Source organism: Carettochelys insculpta, chromosome 1 (genome assembly GCF_033958435.1).
Source record: "Carettochelys insculpta isolate YL-2023 chromosome 1, ASM3395843v1, whole genome shotgun sequence".
NCBI classification, from domain to species: Eukaryota; Metazoa; Chordata; order Testudines; family Carettochelyidae; genus Carettochelys; species Carettochelys insculpta.
Window position 1 is genome coordinate 84,432,501 of NC_134137.1, and position 15,725 is coordinate 84,448,225.

Consider the following 15,725-nt stretch of genomic DNA (forward strand, 5'->3'; position numbering starts at 1 on the left):
AGCAGTTATAAATATCAGATCTTTTTCCTTTGCTAATATGCAAAATTATGGTATTGATTCTCAACTAATGTAACTTGTCATTGCTCTACTGATTTTCATCCCTTATAATGCTTCCTTCCCACCATGCACAGGTTTCAAATAACCAATATGTATCAAGATGGTGCAGTTTCCATTTCTTTACCATGTAACAATCCATTCAAGTTAACCCCCATCCAATACAAACACCCACATCCTCGTATATTTAAAAGGATAAGGATTTGGCTATCGAGGAGAAAGTGAGAGTTTGTGCTAATAAGTGAATTACCAGACTACAGGGAGGTACTGGTGGAATTCCTCAAGTTTGTTATTGGGACCAATCTTATCCAGTGTTTTTATTAATGTCTGGTACAAGAAAATAACAGTGTACTAATGAATTTGCTGATGATACAAAGCTGGGAGACACTATCAACAAAGAGGAGGATTGGCATGTTATACGGGAAGATCTGGAGGACCTTGAAGATTGGAGTGACAAAAATGGTATGAAATTCAAAAGGACAATAATGAGAAAATCTCGTGTGAATGAGAAAGGTTAGAAGCAACTGAGAAAGAGAGAGAATGGATCAGTCATAGGAAGACATTGAGGCACAAGTGTGGTGCAGCTGTGAAAAGGCAAACACGATCCTCACGTGTATCAGGTGACACATGTCCAGCAGAGATAGAGAATTATTAATGCCACAGAGTCAGGCACTAGTAAGACCTCATTTGAAATACTGTGCACAAATCTGGTTGTCCACAGTTATTCCTACTGGAACAGGTAGAGAGAAGAGCTATTCAGATGATCATGTGAAAGGAGGCCCTATCTTAGGAGAGAAGAATGGAAGAGTTTGCTTAGCCTAGTAAAATGAAGGGTGAGAGAAGATATGATTACTCCCTTTAAATCCATCAGGCAGTGAAGATGAGGGGGAGTAAAGAGCTATTTAAGCTAAAGAATAAAGTTGGCACAAGAACCACTGGATATAAAATGGCCATGAACAAATTAAGCTTGGAAATTAGACTGTTGCTAACAATCAGAGGGCTGAGATTGGGGAGCAATCTACTTAATTAATGTTAAGAGTGAACTGGACAAATTTATGAGTGTGACTGTGTGACAGGGTTGCTAGTGATACAGCTCTTAGGTTCATTTCCAGTTTGTGACTTATGCTCCTAGAAGATATACTTCATGGATTCAGCCAACCATATGCATAAACCACACTCCAATATGTTCAATGTCAGCGTGCTTGTGTGTATGTGCACATGTACATATGCATGTGTGTGCACGTTGTTGGTCACCTTCTTCTCCATTTTCATCTATGGATATACATACACTTTTTACATGCATACCTGTCCTGATACATATGCCTTATTTAAATGAAGTGGAAGCAATCAAGACATTAATATAACTTTAAACACCTGGTTATTGTATTTCTAACCTGCTTCTCTCCTCCCTTATTCTAAATCTATATTTCCTTGTTTCCCAAATCCTTAATATATAAGATGTAAATTCAGAGGGTCAGGGACTCACTGCATTTATATATTACCTAGCACAAAGTCACATTGACCCTTACTGGGGCCTTTGGGCACTGGACAAAATGATACTGCGTTATGGTACTGCCCCTTTTCAGCCTGCTAAACATGAGGGTCAGGGAAACCATTAGCACTAAAACAACTCTGAGGCACTGTTTGCTGATATGCATTTCATCCAGTCCAAGAATGTATGTAGTACATTAAGAGCTATTATAGCCCATGGACTATAAATGCGAAGAACGAAAAAAAAAGATTTTTTTCTTAATGGATTAGTATTCCCTAAAAAATAAAACTGAGACAAACGCTATTCTTCTGAATCAGCAACCGTGGTAGATTCCTAGGTTAGTAATATATATATATATATATTAAAATATAATTCTGTGTGCTTTATAGAAAGTTATAGAGATTAGGGTAATCTAGTCTGACTTCCTTTATATCAAAGGGCACCAACATGATGCAAAACGCACATGCTAAACCCAACAATTGAAATGAGTTGAAAAGAACTGAATTCCTCTTGACAACATTATCTAACACACAATTCTACCACTTCATAATACTGACTTCTTTTGTGTAATCCTATTTAATTATGTTTTTAAAAATGCATCATGAAAGGGTTCCTTACTTACAGGATGCTGAAAGAAGACAGCATGTCTTAATGCTAAGGGTCAGAGAGGTAGCTGTGTTAGTCTGTATCTTTGAGAGCAACAAGAAGTCCTGTGACACCTTGTAGATTAACAGATACTTGCTACTTGGAAGTATACTGTATACTTGGAAATCTTGCTACTTATGCTCATAGGCTATGAATTAGGCCAATGGAGTCTGAACCTACTCCCAATGTGCTAATGGCAAATTGACTTCAATGGGAAGACAGATATTTTAGTCCTTTGACAAATCAGGCCCTAAAACAAAACGCACAGAAGCAGACTTAGTGGAATGAATTAAACAAATTAAATAAAGTAATTCAGAAGGATAACAAAATTTCAGAAGGGCAATTAAAGCATAAGAATGGCCATGATGGAAGAAAACATATGATCCACTTATCCCAGTAACCTGTCTACTGACTGTGGCCAATGCCAGACACTTCAAAAGGAATTAACAGAATGTCAATTATCCCTCTCATGTCATCCAGTCCCAGCATCTGTTAACTAGAGATTTGGGGATACCTTGAGCATGAGATTGTAGCCCTGACTATGATGGCTAATAGCGCTGGATGAACCTACCTTCCATGAACATATTTATTTCTTTTCTTAATCCAGTAAGGGCATGTCTACATGGGCACAAATCTTCGAAATAGCCATGCTAATGGCCATTTTGAAGATTAATAATGAGGTGCTTAATTGAATATTCAGTGCCTCATTAGCATTAGGAAGCTTCCGGCCGTGGCACTTCGAAAGTACCGCTTTCGAAAGCACACGGCTAGGCGCGGCTGCACGGGGGTCCTTTTCTAAAGTACCCGCACCTTTTGAAATCCCCTTATCTTGCTCACTGATCAGAATAAGGGGATTTCAAAAGGTGCGGGTCCTTTCGAAAAGGACTGCCGTGTAGCCATGCCAAGCCGCGCGTTTTCGAAAGCGGAGCTTTTGAAGCGCTGCGGCCGGAAGCATCATAATGCTAATGAGGAGCTGAATATTCACTTCAGTGCCTCATTAGTAATCTTCAAAATATGGCTATTTCGAAGATTTGTGCCCATGTAGACACAGCCTTACAGTTTTAGCCTCTACTACATCCCCTAGTAATGCATTCCACAGACGGATTGTGCACTGTGAATAGATAATATTCCTTTTTTTGTTCCCCTGCCTATTATCATCAAGCAAAATGAATATACATATGAGTGTTTCTATCTATCTATCTGTCTATCTATCTATCCACACACAGACACAGGTGAACACACAGGATCTATACTTGTAAAGAATGGGTAGATAACTCATATTAACTCAGGATATTCTCTATCCTTGACCAAGCCCATCATTTGACTCAATCCCTATTGACCCCTTCTGGCTTCTCACAGACCTTCTTAAAATATAGTGTCTTTATCACATTTCATTACCCTAACTTTTTCTCCTATTTAAATTTCCTGTTATTTTCTCCCTAAGATCAAGATCTTGGAGAGCTTTTTGGTTAAAAAAATTGGGTGATGAAGAAACAGAGGCTTCTTCATGAGGTGGGATTTCTTAAGTTCTCACAGCTGTAATTAAAAGACATTCTGGTGACGGATTGATGCAAATATGTCTCAGAAGAAAACAGAGTCATGAATAAATGCTTAAGGACTCACATTCAAAACTTACAATTTCTTTTTAAGTCAGGTGACAAGGGCAAGGCAGACTCAGACAATGTCTGAGTATTTGCATGCTACATACGTATAATTGCCTTTTGACAGATTAGAGGTGGTAGGAGCAAGCTGCAGATCCAGATCTCAGGGCGTTAGCTACACTAATGGATAATTACTATCTCCACAAATATCTGTGGATGAAATCACTTGTTTTAATACAGGTAAGTTTAGTATAAAAGTTAGAGGGCTGGTATGAGGGATATGATAAATGTAGTCATGACAGAAAACAATTTTTAATTTAGTATGCCCTATCAATCTAGATAGCCTATGAATATTTACCATTAATTCAGAGGCTGGCACAGAGAGAGAAAGTGAAAAAAAAAATAGAGAGAAAAAAAAGAAAATAGCTTTGACCTAAACAATGACTGTTAAATAAAGAATCCTGGACAGTTTTAATAAGAACAAATTGTATAGCAAGTTGAACTGGTGGTTGCATGGGGAAACACGTTTGGGGAACCATTAGAAACAAAAGTCATGTTCCTGTTATTTTTATTCTTTTAGAAGACACATCGTTGCAATTCCTAATATGTGCTGCTGTTTGTTAGATTTACCAGGCATATTACACAGGAAAAATGTACAACATCATGGGCTGAAATTGAAAAAATTCAAAATAAGTGTATTTGATCACATCATATTCCCCAGCAGGAATACCATTTGTAGGAGTTGAGTGAGGCATATAAGAAGCCAGCACAGGTTGTGTGTGTAATGAACCAAAATTAATTGTTTATATAAAAGAAATATTGCTTCCATGATTTTAGGGTCATTTTATTAAAGATGCCTCTTGTCCAAAATAGAGATGTCCAGATTTTAATTCTCTTTTCACATCTTAGTGTTCTGATACAAGACAGAAAAGGTAACTTCTTGTAGCTATTAACATATAGCACAAAATATTTTACTCAAAAATTTTTACTGGTGCAGACATTCTATCCAGCTGTATTAAAGATCTGGAGAAGGGGGTGAGCAGAGAGGTGGCAAAGTTTGCAGATGACACTAAACTGTTCAAGATAATGAAGACAAAGGCAGACTGTGAAGAACTTCAAAAAGATCTCATCAAACTGAGCAACTGGAAAACAAAATGGCAAATGAAATTTAATGTGGATAAGTGTAAGGAAATGCACATTGGAAAAAATAACCCCAACTATACTTACAATATGATGGGGGCTAATTTAGCTGTAACTCATCAGGTAAGAGATATTGGAGTTATCGTGGATAGTTCCTTGAAAATATCCATGCAGTGTGCAGAGCCAGTCAAAAAGGCAAATAGGATGTTAGGTATTATTAAAAAAGGGATAGAAAATAAGACAAGGAGTATCTTACTGCCCCTATATAAATATATGGTACACCCACATCTTGAATACTGTGTACAGATGCGGTCTCCTCACCTAAAAAAAGATATCCTGGCACTGGAAAAGGTTCAGAAAAGGGCAACTAAAATGATTAGGGGCTTGGAACAGGTCCCGTATGAGGAGAGGCTAAAAAGATTGGGACTTTCAGTTTAGAAAAGAGAAGACTGAGTGGGGGACTGATAGAGGAATATAGAATTATGACAGGTGTGGAGAGGGTGAATAAGGAGAAGTTATTTCCTTGTGCCCATAATGCAAGAACTAGAGGACAGCAAATGAAATTAATGGGTAGCAGGCTAAAAAGTAATAAAAGAAAGTTCTTCTTCACTCAGCGCATAGTTAACCTGTGGAACTCCTTGCCAGAGGAGACTGTGAAGTTTAGGACTATAACAGAATTTAAGAAAGAGCTAGATAAATTCATGAAGGTTAGGTCTATAAAGGCTATTAGGCAAGGGTAGGAATGGTGTCCCTGGCCTCTGACTGTCAGAGGCTGGAGATGGATGGCAGGAGACAAATCACTTGATCATTGTCTTCGGTCCACCCCCTCTGGGTACCTGGCACTGGCCACTGTTGGCAGACATGCTACTGGGCTGGATGGACCTTTGGTCTGACCCAGTATGGCCGTTCTTATGTTCTTATGTTCTGACAGTGACCAGCTCTTACATTTTGCACCTGTCCCAAAGAAAGGAAATTTCTTCTGACTTACCTTTATAGAGAATGTTTTTACTATGGGAAACAGCTCTTATTTCCAACGTCTTCCCATTGATAACATTTTCCAGTGTATAAAGCTTGCTTAATGTATAGATATGTAGTTTAAATACAAATTCTGTATGAAATGCAATTATTTTGTATACTGAAGAATTAGGTTAATATTTCTAGTATACATGAAACATAACACATTTGTAGACACATCATGATGAAATGCCATGCAATTAATAGAAACCCTAATAGGCCATTAATCTAACTCATACATTTTGAGCCAGATAGTCAATTAAATGGAAAACAAAGTATTTAATATGCCAGAGTCTCATTTTATACTCTTAGGTATTGTTGCAGCTATAACTCTTGCCAGTGTCCAATCTCAGTGGTGCTCAGCACCTTTAAAATACAGCTCATGAAAGTCACTCACACGTAGAATGAATTTTAGAACTATTTCTCTTGGTGGATTACAGATGTAACAATGATCTAAAATCACTGTTACTGCTTATTAAAATATTATTTAAAGTACACAGCTCTTCTTCAGGTGTAGGAGTGTCACTACAAATACAAGCCCCTGGCTGAAGGAGAAGAGATCTGTGTGAACTCAAAAGCTTTTCTGTCCAACAGAAGGTGATCCAATAAAACAGGCATAACAACTCTGCATATAAAAGTGCAATCATTTCACTAGATCATAAATTCAGGATTATATTTGTTACGCCTATAATTCTTTGTACTATTTATTTATGTTCTCTTTCTTTTTAGCTATTGTTGGCCGTGTCTACGCTAGCCCAAACTTTGAAATGGCCATGTAAATGGACATTTCAAAGTTTACTAATGAAGCGTTGAAATACATATCCAGTGCCTCATTAGCATGCGGACAGCCGCGGCTCTTCAAAATTGACGCGCCTTGCTGCTGCGTGGCTCTTCCCGATGGGGCTCCTTTTCGAAAGGACCCCGCCTACTTCGAAGTCCCCTTATTCCTATGAGCAGATGGGAATAAGGGGACTTCGAAGTAGCCGGGGTCCTTTCGAAAAGGAGCCCCCTTGGGACGAGCTGCGCGGTGACGAGCCACATCAATTTCGAAGTGCCGCAGCTGCCCACATGCTAATGAGGCGCTGAATAAGTATTTCAGCACTTCATTAGTAAACTTCGAAATGGCCATTTCATGGCCATTTCGAAGTTTGGGGCTAGTGTAGACATAGCCATTCACTAATACCATACTCATTGGAATATAAAGTAGGAGAACAGAAAAAAAGCCATTTAGTGTCTCATGTATGCAAAACAATAAAATAATTATAATCAATAATACCAGGCATTTACTGAGATTGGGATGATATGTTATAAAATGACATTAAATACATCAGAGCATCAAATCCACATTACCTTTCTCAATGTGAATTCGTTTTGTCTCATGTCCAACCTCGTGACCAGCCAGATCACCCTCTTTAGGGCCAGGTAGGACGTTAGGCGATAAACCCATCAGCATCTGGTTCATGGACAACCCATTCTGATGTACAGCTGCTAGTAGTATACACACAAACACAAAACCAACAATAATATTACTTGTGTCTACCTTTTTAGATACTGTCTCAGGTGTACAAAAAAGCTAACAGCCTCAGTGTCATTTAATGTCACTCAGAGGCAGCCCCCTTCCCACCTTTCACAAACAACTGTTTTGCTTCACTGTTTCATTACAAGTTGCTAACTTTGATTCTTGGGTTGTCCAGTGTGTTTTAAAACAAGCTGAACTCAGTCTGAAGTACTACTGGAAAATAATGAAGGGAAACCTGAGAAGTTCATGAGAAGAGAATAAGATTTTTATATTTGATTTTACAAAAGTATTGTATTGTCATAAATGCTATAAGCTAAAAGCACTGAGGCCAGTCAAGTAAGAAAGCAGATACAGTAAAACCCTTCATATCCAGCATTCTGTTATCTAGAACTCTCAGGTAACTGGCATTTTAACTATAAGTAAATTTTAACTATCTTTTCCTCAAGTACAGTATAATGAGAGTGAATACAAATAAATACAGTAAATGCAGTATGTTTACAGTGTACAATACTACTGTTATTGGTAAATAAAGTACTCTGCAAACATGTTTGTTTGTTTCTTAATATATAATCTTAATATCTAACTTTCTAATTTTAATAGCTAAACTTTCTTTTGTGTTATGTGTTGCTACATATATCTTTTTTTTATCCAGAATATTTGAATATCCAGCAACCTCCTGTTCCCAGGGCTGCCAGATAAGAAAGAGTTTACTGTACATCACAGAGCAGAATCTTGCAATGACTGGCAGACTGGATAGCTAGTCTGGTAGGTCCATTCCATATCTAATTTCTATATCTTCATTCATTTGGCCCTCTGCATTGAGCCTTCTGAGGCACAAAAGATGGATAATCCCATTAGACTATTGGGCAAGGGGCTGATGGAGAAAAACTACCGGAGAAAACAATGGCAAAACCAAATAATTTAAAAAAAGAAACTGAGGGAATTCCTGTAGATTATCTTTCCCGTCTCTTCTGGATAGATCCCTATTTCTGCAGCAGCGATCTTGTCCCTGCAGCTTCCACATATGGATATGCAGTTAATGAGAAGTGGGACAAAGTGTGGCAAAGTGAACAGGATTTAGGCATTTTATGTTAAAAATTAAAAAAAATCCTGCAGTGACTGAGGCTACCTCTACACTCAGGCAAAGTAAGCTGACAACAAATACGCAGTTCTCACTTTAGCAATTGTGTAGCTCAAATAGACATATCAGCTGTTGGCTAACTTGGCTAACCATACTGGGGAAGGTCAACGAACGAGTTTCTCCCATTGACCTCCCTTATTCCTCAAGTCTTATGAGAAGTACAGTGGTTGACTGAGGCCCCGAGAGGTAAATTTCATGAGTCCATACCTGACATGCAAAATCAAACCCCAGAAGATCGACCCTCAGCCTGAAGAACTTTTACCCTAACATGAGGAAAGTACAGAGAGCTTCTGACTTCAGCTACTTTTTTGTGGCCACAGAATTTACCACAAAATCCAGGCATTGTTGAAGTATGTTGGCCTTCAATTGAAGATTTCATATTTCAAGTCTGTCTCTATTAATCATGGTTATAAAATAATCTGGAAAATGTGATTAAATTCTAAATCAACAATGTTGTCTTCTTGAGTCCACAGACAGTCTGAAACATCCAGATAATGTATTATCTAATTTAAATCCCAAAATGTATTATTATGTTTACACAGGAGCTAAAATCTCCAGTCTCCTATTAAGTATCGGAGGTGTAGCCGTGTTAGTCTAAATCTGTAACAGCAACAAAGGGTCCTGTGGCACCTTATAGACTAACAGAAAAGTTTTGAGCATGAGCTTTCATGATGAAGTGAGTCTGTGCTCACGAAAGCTCATGCTCAAAACTTTTCTGTTAGTCTATAAGGTGCCACAGGACCCTTCGCTGCTGTTACAGTCTCCTACTAAGCGACCAGCTTCAGTTTCATCAACTTACAATTTCAGCAATGCACAGATGTGTTGTAAATACAAAAGTCTTCAATCAAGCAAAAATGAAAAGGTGCAAACAAGTTAAAATAAAATGACTTTAATATGGTTTGAATCCTCACATTCCAGGCTTGTGCGAAGAAATGACACAGAATCCAGTGATCCACAAATCTTAGACATGGAACTTTCATAAAAATGACATTATTTTGAAAGTTAACAATGTAATTTGATTCTGTCCCTTGTGAGTTCTGAAGTGAAAATATTCTTTACATCACTTTCCAAACCACAATGTTTTTATATTTATAAAACCAATGCACCATGCAGATTTGTTTGTTACTTCAATTTTAAAAACCCAATTCTATCACATAAAATGTCATTTTTAAAGTCAGCTTTAATTTAAAAGTCCAACTAGGATAACAGAATTAAATAAAACTGCTAAATAGAAAAATGTGTCACCGTTTGTATATATTCAGTTCTGAAACTAGCCTAGGAAATTGCTTTCCTGCTGGAATTATATATCATAGTTTATATCTTTATGCTTAATATGACATAATGGCAGTTTACATCAGTACCTATTAAGGATATTATGAACTGTGAAACTTAATGTTGGGTGATAGCTATTGCAGCAGAGCTTCGGAACATGCTGTATATGAGAGCTGTTTTTATTTAAAAACCTACAGGTGAGCCTAATCAAATGTAAAATAGTGACAAGGAGAAGAATGTGACCTACGAATTCTGTCTGAAGAGCTCTCAGTCCGTGCAGGTGAGCTGGACACACTGCTGCTTCGATGAGATGATGGATGGCTGCCAGGTCGTCGACCTTCTTCAAGGGAAGGAGCAGGAGAAGGGCTGTCTGGAACACGTTCCTACACTCCCAGGAAAAAAAAAGAAAAAGAAAGAAAAGCAAGATAACAAATTAAATACGACAGCCCTCCTGACTATTACATGTCATTTTCCTTGCAGGATCTCCCTGTTATATAAGAATCTGTAATCCCACTCTGATCAGTTACTCTTGTTGAGTCCCGTGGTTGAGATCTCCACGCCAGTGATTCTTAGAGGAAGGTTCGTGCCCCAAGGACAGAAGAGGTCTATGATGCAGCAAAAGACTTCACTTATAGGCAGGCTTTTTAACTGACTCCCTTCCTCCCTCCCTCCCCCACTCATTTGGAAAAATACCTCTGCTACGTGGGTTTATTAAGAGCTAGGTCTGGAGGCACTAAGGGTACAGTCTTGCATGGAACAGGTATAAATTTCAAAAAGGTCATGGAGTAGCCTGGAAATTGTAAAGAAAATTGAGGCAACCATTATTGTTATTAATCAAGATCTTCAGCTCTTCAAAGGGAAGATCTGCCATCATATTCTAAACCTCCTTGGCAGACCATGGTTTGCAGCCAGGAGGTTTAATGCATGATGATATCAATTGCCCTTGAACATGAGGCTGTGTAAGCTGGTTGAGGTAAGCTTGTAGAGTATTTATTTAGATCACCTGTCCTTCCACAATTAGGGCTGGAAACTGCTCTCTCTTTTGGGAAAATGTTCAATAAATGTGAACTTTTTTCCACAGTTTGTGAAATCATACTTTACCTTGAAGGCCTGATCATTTGCAACCCTAAACTGGAGAACAAGTGACAAATAGCTCTCATGGCATAAAATACACTTGAGCTCTTTTTAAGAGAATTAGTTTGGAGTAAGCTCACTGATCTCTTTCATTGACAGCATCTACTACTGAGAAGTTGGTGGGGTCAGGAGGGGAGTTGTGAAGACAAATTATTCTAGACCCTTGGGCAGTATATAATATTTCCATTGGCCTTCTTGCAAGAGGGTGGGATGGTAACAGGTGTCAGCCATTCAGTGCAGGCTGGTGAAAGTAATGCCTTATTCATGGGAAAGGCAATAGTGCCCTGGGGGACAGAATGTTCAGAAGGGAGTGTTGTACTTTCTGGATCTCCTCCAATGGGATCTCCATAAGATGGTCACAGTATGAATAACTGCTTCATTGGGGGAGAAGGAGGAGGATTTGTCAGACGGTTGTATTTACTGCTCAGTCACTAGCTCTTGCTTCTCCAGTAGAGCTTCCTGGTGGGGAGGGTCCTGATGTGACAGTTGCTTTCGGTCTGGCTGGGGTCTTTTGCAGGAAGGCACCTTCTAATACCGGTCAGTATAATTATCTCATGGGTTCCAGGAAATCACTATGTTTGTGTATAAGAGAAAGGAATGGGATACAGCAGTAACAATGGGAGCTGTGGTTCTGAAGGCTGTGATGGTGCTGGCAAAAGATCCCTCCTAGCATTTGTTAAACAGGGAAAATCCAGACTCATGAGCAACTAGGTCCTCATGAGAGATTAAATTAATCAGTATTGGAAAGCCTGGGAAGTGCTCCACAGGAACCTCAAATGATAGCAGAGATTATATGGAGGCACAGTACTTGCTTTTGTTGTGGTTGTGACCCTAGGAAGATGGTACCACAACATGTGTTGAAGTCTTTTCTAAAGGAGTTCCTGCTCCCAAAGGAGTCCTTGTGTCTTAAGGTATCATCTTCTGGTACCAAAGTTGTGTTGTTCAATGCAGTTAGAAATATATCTATATCTCTATCTTTATCTCTATCTCTATCTATATGGAGGCTTCAGCAGTATCCGTATTGGGACACAAGGCTTTCTTGTTCCCTGACCTCACAAATGACTTTCCCATCTTTTGGATTCTCTCTCCAGGGAACAGGTTTTCTTCCTTTGTGAACATTTCATTTCCAATGCTGTTCCATTGACTCCGCTTACTAAAGGCTGAAGTTAATGAAGTAGTTTGAGTGGTGGAAGCCAAGGTACAGCAGTGGAGAGATGCTGAACCACCCAGAATGCTGGAACAGGGGGGAACATCAGTCAGTGAAGGTGGCTGAGAAGGTACTGGGCTAATGGTGAGTCTGTACCTCCCTTACATGACAGTCTCAGGGTGCATAGGACATAAGTATGACCAAGAGCTCAGGGGCACATGTACAACCTAGGGTAGAGCAAGAATAAGCCTTCAAGGACTATCTTTTGGAGGGTCTTGTCCTGCAATTGCTGAGGACTCTCAACTCTCAATTGGCTCTTAAGAACCAAGAACATTGTTAATAAAATAATAAAAAATAGCCACTTGAGAATTGGGCCCAATAATAGAATCAATATATTATACCATATAAATAGGTCTGAAGACTAATTTAATAATTAATTCCCAATTTTCAAATGACCTCAGGATCAACATGCCCCACCAGGGCATCTAACTAAGGCCCCACTCTTACAAGGAAACAGAGTATGTCTACACTACAGATCTTAAAGCAGCACAGCAAAAAAGATTGATCTGCTCTTTGGCCACACAGCCCCCACTCTTTTGAAAGAAAAAGCCAGGCATCAAAAAATCAGGCATAATGAGGGCTGCTCTTTCGAAAGAAGGGCCCTCCAGACCATCTACACATGTTTTCTTTAGAAAGAAGCTTTCAAAACAGTGATCTTCCTGAAATGGGAGTGGAAGAGCAGTTTCGAAAGGAGTGCTGCGTTCTTTCCATTTATTTTCGAAAGAACATTTTTTGCGTGAAGACACTCTGTAGGTTCTTTCGAAAGAGCCCCCTTCTTTCGAAACATCCTTTGAAAGAACTTGCTAGTGTAGTCACAGCTTTATAGAAGTTTGTCATTCACTTGGGAAGCTATTTTATTTCTAAATAGCATTTTAAGATTTCTTTGAAATAGCCTCTATATTTGGCTTTTCTCAGAAGTACATCAGCCGAGCAGATAACTTCATTTTCTCTCACTAAAAATGAGAATTTCCTGAATAATCCTAATCTGAAACTTGACAAAAATCAAAAAGCTAATTCTCCCTATGACTTTCCACCAGTTTTATTTCTGACATAATGCAATAATGCTTGTGACACCCATGAAAACCTGCTACTCTCAGCGTGTACAAGCCTCTTGCAAAAGGATCACACTATTCTTCCTTATTCCCCAGAATTTGCAATAGACAGTAGCTGGATGAGCATTTCCTTGGGAATGCATTCCAGAACGAATTAACAGCACATCTATCTATAGTAATCAATAAAATTGCTCAGGTTAAAGTTTACTGTGAACACTTGCTATGCATGTCATTGTGATTGCACAAGGACTCAATGGGCCTATTAATGAGGAGGGTGAGGACCTTTTAGAACAATGCATCAAGACATGTAAGTGGATTCCACTTTAATAGTCTCCATTTTTTAAGTTAAAAACATTGATGAGGAAAATTTAACTGCATCATAGCTCTAGGCTTATTATGAGTCTGATTGTGTTTATATGCCCACGAAACAAGCAGTCAAGTCAGATATTCTCAGAACAAAGAAGATATATTTCTTTAAATTTAGGAGGATTTAAATATGGACAGTGTACAGTATGAATTGAAAGACAGCATATTTAATCATTTAATTCAATGTATAATTTCACTGCTTGGCATACAGTGTATTGATCTTTGAAGGGTTTCATTAAAATGAAATTCAATGAGCATAAAAGATTTGAATACTAACTTTCAGAGTAAATTAATTTATTTAAACTGCTTAATTTGCTTGCCCTATTTATTTATGTGTGCTATTACAGCATATATTATAAAATGGAGACAGCAGAAGAAATGCATAGGACAATGTAATATAATTATTACTGAAACAAACCAGATAATGAGTTTTATTCACATATAATAAGACATAGCAAGGGAGAGTCTATGAGGGAACTATACAACCTGGGTTTATCAGTTCATTTGTGCAATACCCTTTAACCTCAACAGACAAGGGACTAAACTATGCATAGGCAAGAGTATAATTAATGTAATGCCTCAGATCAGTGCTTTACACTCTTCCTTCAGAACCCTACCAATCAATAATATACAATCTCTTCTAATTTTCTGTCTTTATTAAAGCTAGCTGCAACAATAAATGGAATTGCTAGTAGTAATAAATTTAAATACTCTCTTCATCTAAAAAGGGCATATTAATAAACTAATGGCACTGGAATATCAATATAGGAATGTTATTCTATCCTTTTACCAGAGTGTTGGTGGAGAAAAGATGGATTTAGGTAAAGTTATATTTCAAAAGCACTTTATTTTAAAAACCTTTTAAAAGAAATATATAAAACCGTGTTCAGTTAATAAATCAGACTAGACTTCAGCAAAATACACTATACACTGTCTTTTGACTAATGTGAAAAACCACTTTTGAACCAATAGGTCTACATTAGATAAAGAAGAATCAGAACTTTATGAATTTTAATTCTGGTTCTGACCATGGCTTTTTATATGACCTCGTGAAAGACACCTCAGTTGTGTAGACACAGGCTTTTTTTTCCCTAAAATTCATCCCACTATCCTATTATCAATTCAACTCTACTGAAGTACAGACCAAGCTACAGGCTGTGGATGCCATCCAGTCTTCACTAGTTTTCCAAACACTACTATAATGAGGAAGAATATGGCAAAATTGTTGTGTGTCCACTGTATACCAGCTTTTCTAAAATCCAAATATATTGGGGAAGATTCTTTTCCACACTCCACTACCTCAAAGACATTTGTTAGAGAGCTCTGGCCCTCCCTCTTACTGGGACGTCACTCTTTAAATACCCTCTGAAACCACCCCACCCCACCCCACTCATGCATCTGATGAAGCGGGTCTTTGCCCACGAAAGCTTACACTCCAAAATATCTGTTAGTCTATAAGGTGCCACAAGACTTCTTGTTCTCAAATACATTTAGTTTCAGATCACAAACTCATAGCTAAGGATTCCAAAGCCAGGGCTCACTTTTAACCCAGAACTTCCAGAACAGGCTGAGAGTCTAGGGTCCCCAGTGGAGGCATGTCCGCGGCAGGGAAAGAACGTATGTCATTGCTGTGCTGTGAATTCCAGCAGTTTCATTTTGCTAGATAGCCTTTTGGAGATCATTGCTAGCTGGCACATGTTAGAGGACCAGGCAGGTGGATATAAGAATCTCTGTAATGGCCACATATCATCCCTCCTGTGATCTGCTGCTCATTATATGTACTACTTTCACTTCAAGCATTCATTTTCCGGTTCCAAATGTGAATCAAATTTGTTTAGCAAGAGTCACCAATCCTATGACATCAGTCATCATAGAATGGTACTAGATTACAGTAGTTAGTGAAATCTGTTAAAAAGAAACAGTCAGATCTCCTACTTTATAATTAAGCAGCAAGCCTCTATATCGGAGCATGCAGACAGGTTTTTCTTCTACTTTAGTTATTTTGGTTTTACTTCGGACACCTATAATACTGAGTATTGTTCATGGTTCTGTTACTACCCACATATCTAATTTGTTTTCTTTGAATGT

At 38.3% G+C, this 15,725-nt stretch overlaps 1 protein-coding gene across 6 annotated transcripts in view; it reads right to left on the reverse strand.

The window, feature by feature from the left end:
* DACH1 (dachshund family transcription factor 1) overlaps positions 1-15,725 on the reverse strand; it is a 523,814-nt gene that overhangs the window by 135,621 nt on the left and 372,468 nt on the right. For 4 of the 6 annotated variants that reach the window (XM_074988771.1, XM_074988756.1, XM_074988788.1 and 1 more), the window contains 2 exons: positions 10,126-10,261; positions 7,297-7,434 (listed from right to left, as the gene is read on the reverse strand). In XM_074988771.1, coding sequence (XP_074844872.1) covers positions 7,297-7,434; positions 10,126-10,261 — 274 coding nt within the window. The remainder of the gene's footprint in view (positions 1-7,296; positions 7,435-10,125; positions 10,262-15,725) is intronic. The other 2 variants (XM_074988763.1, XM_074988796.1) reach the window with 1 other exon arrangement.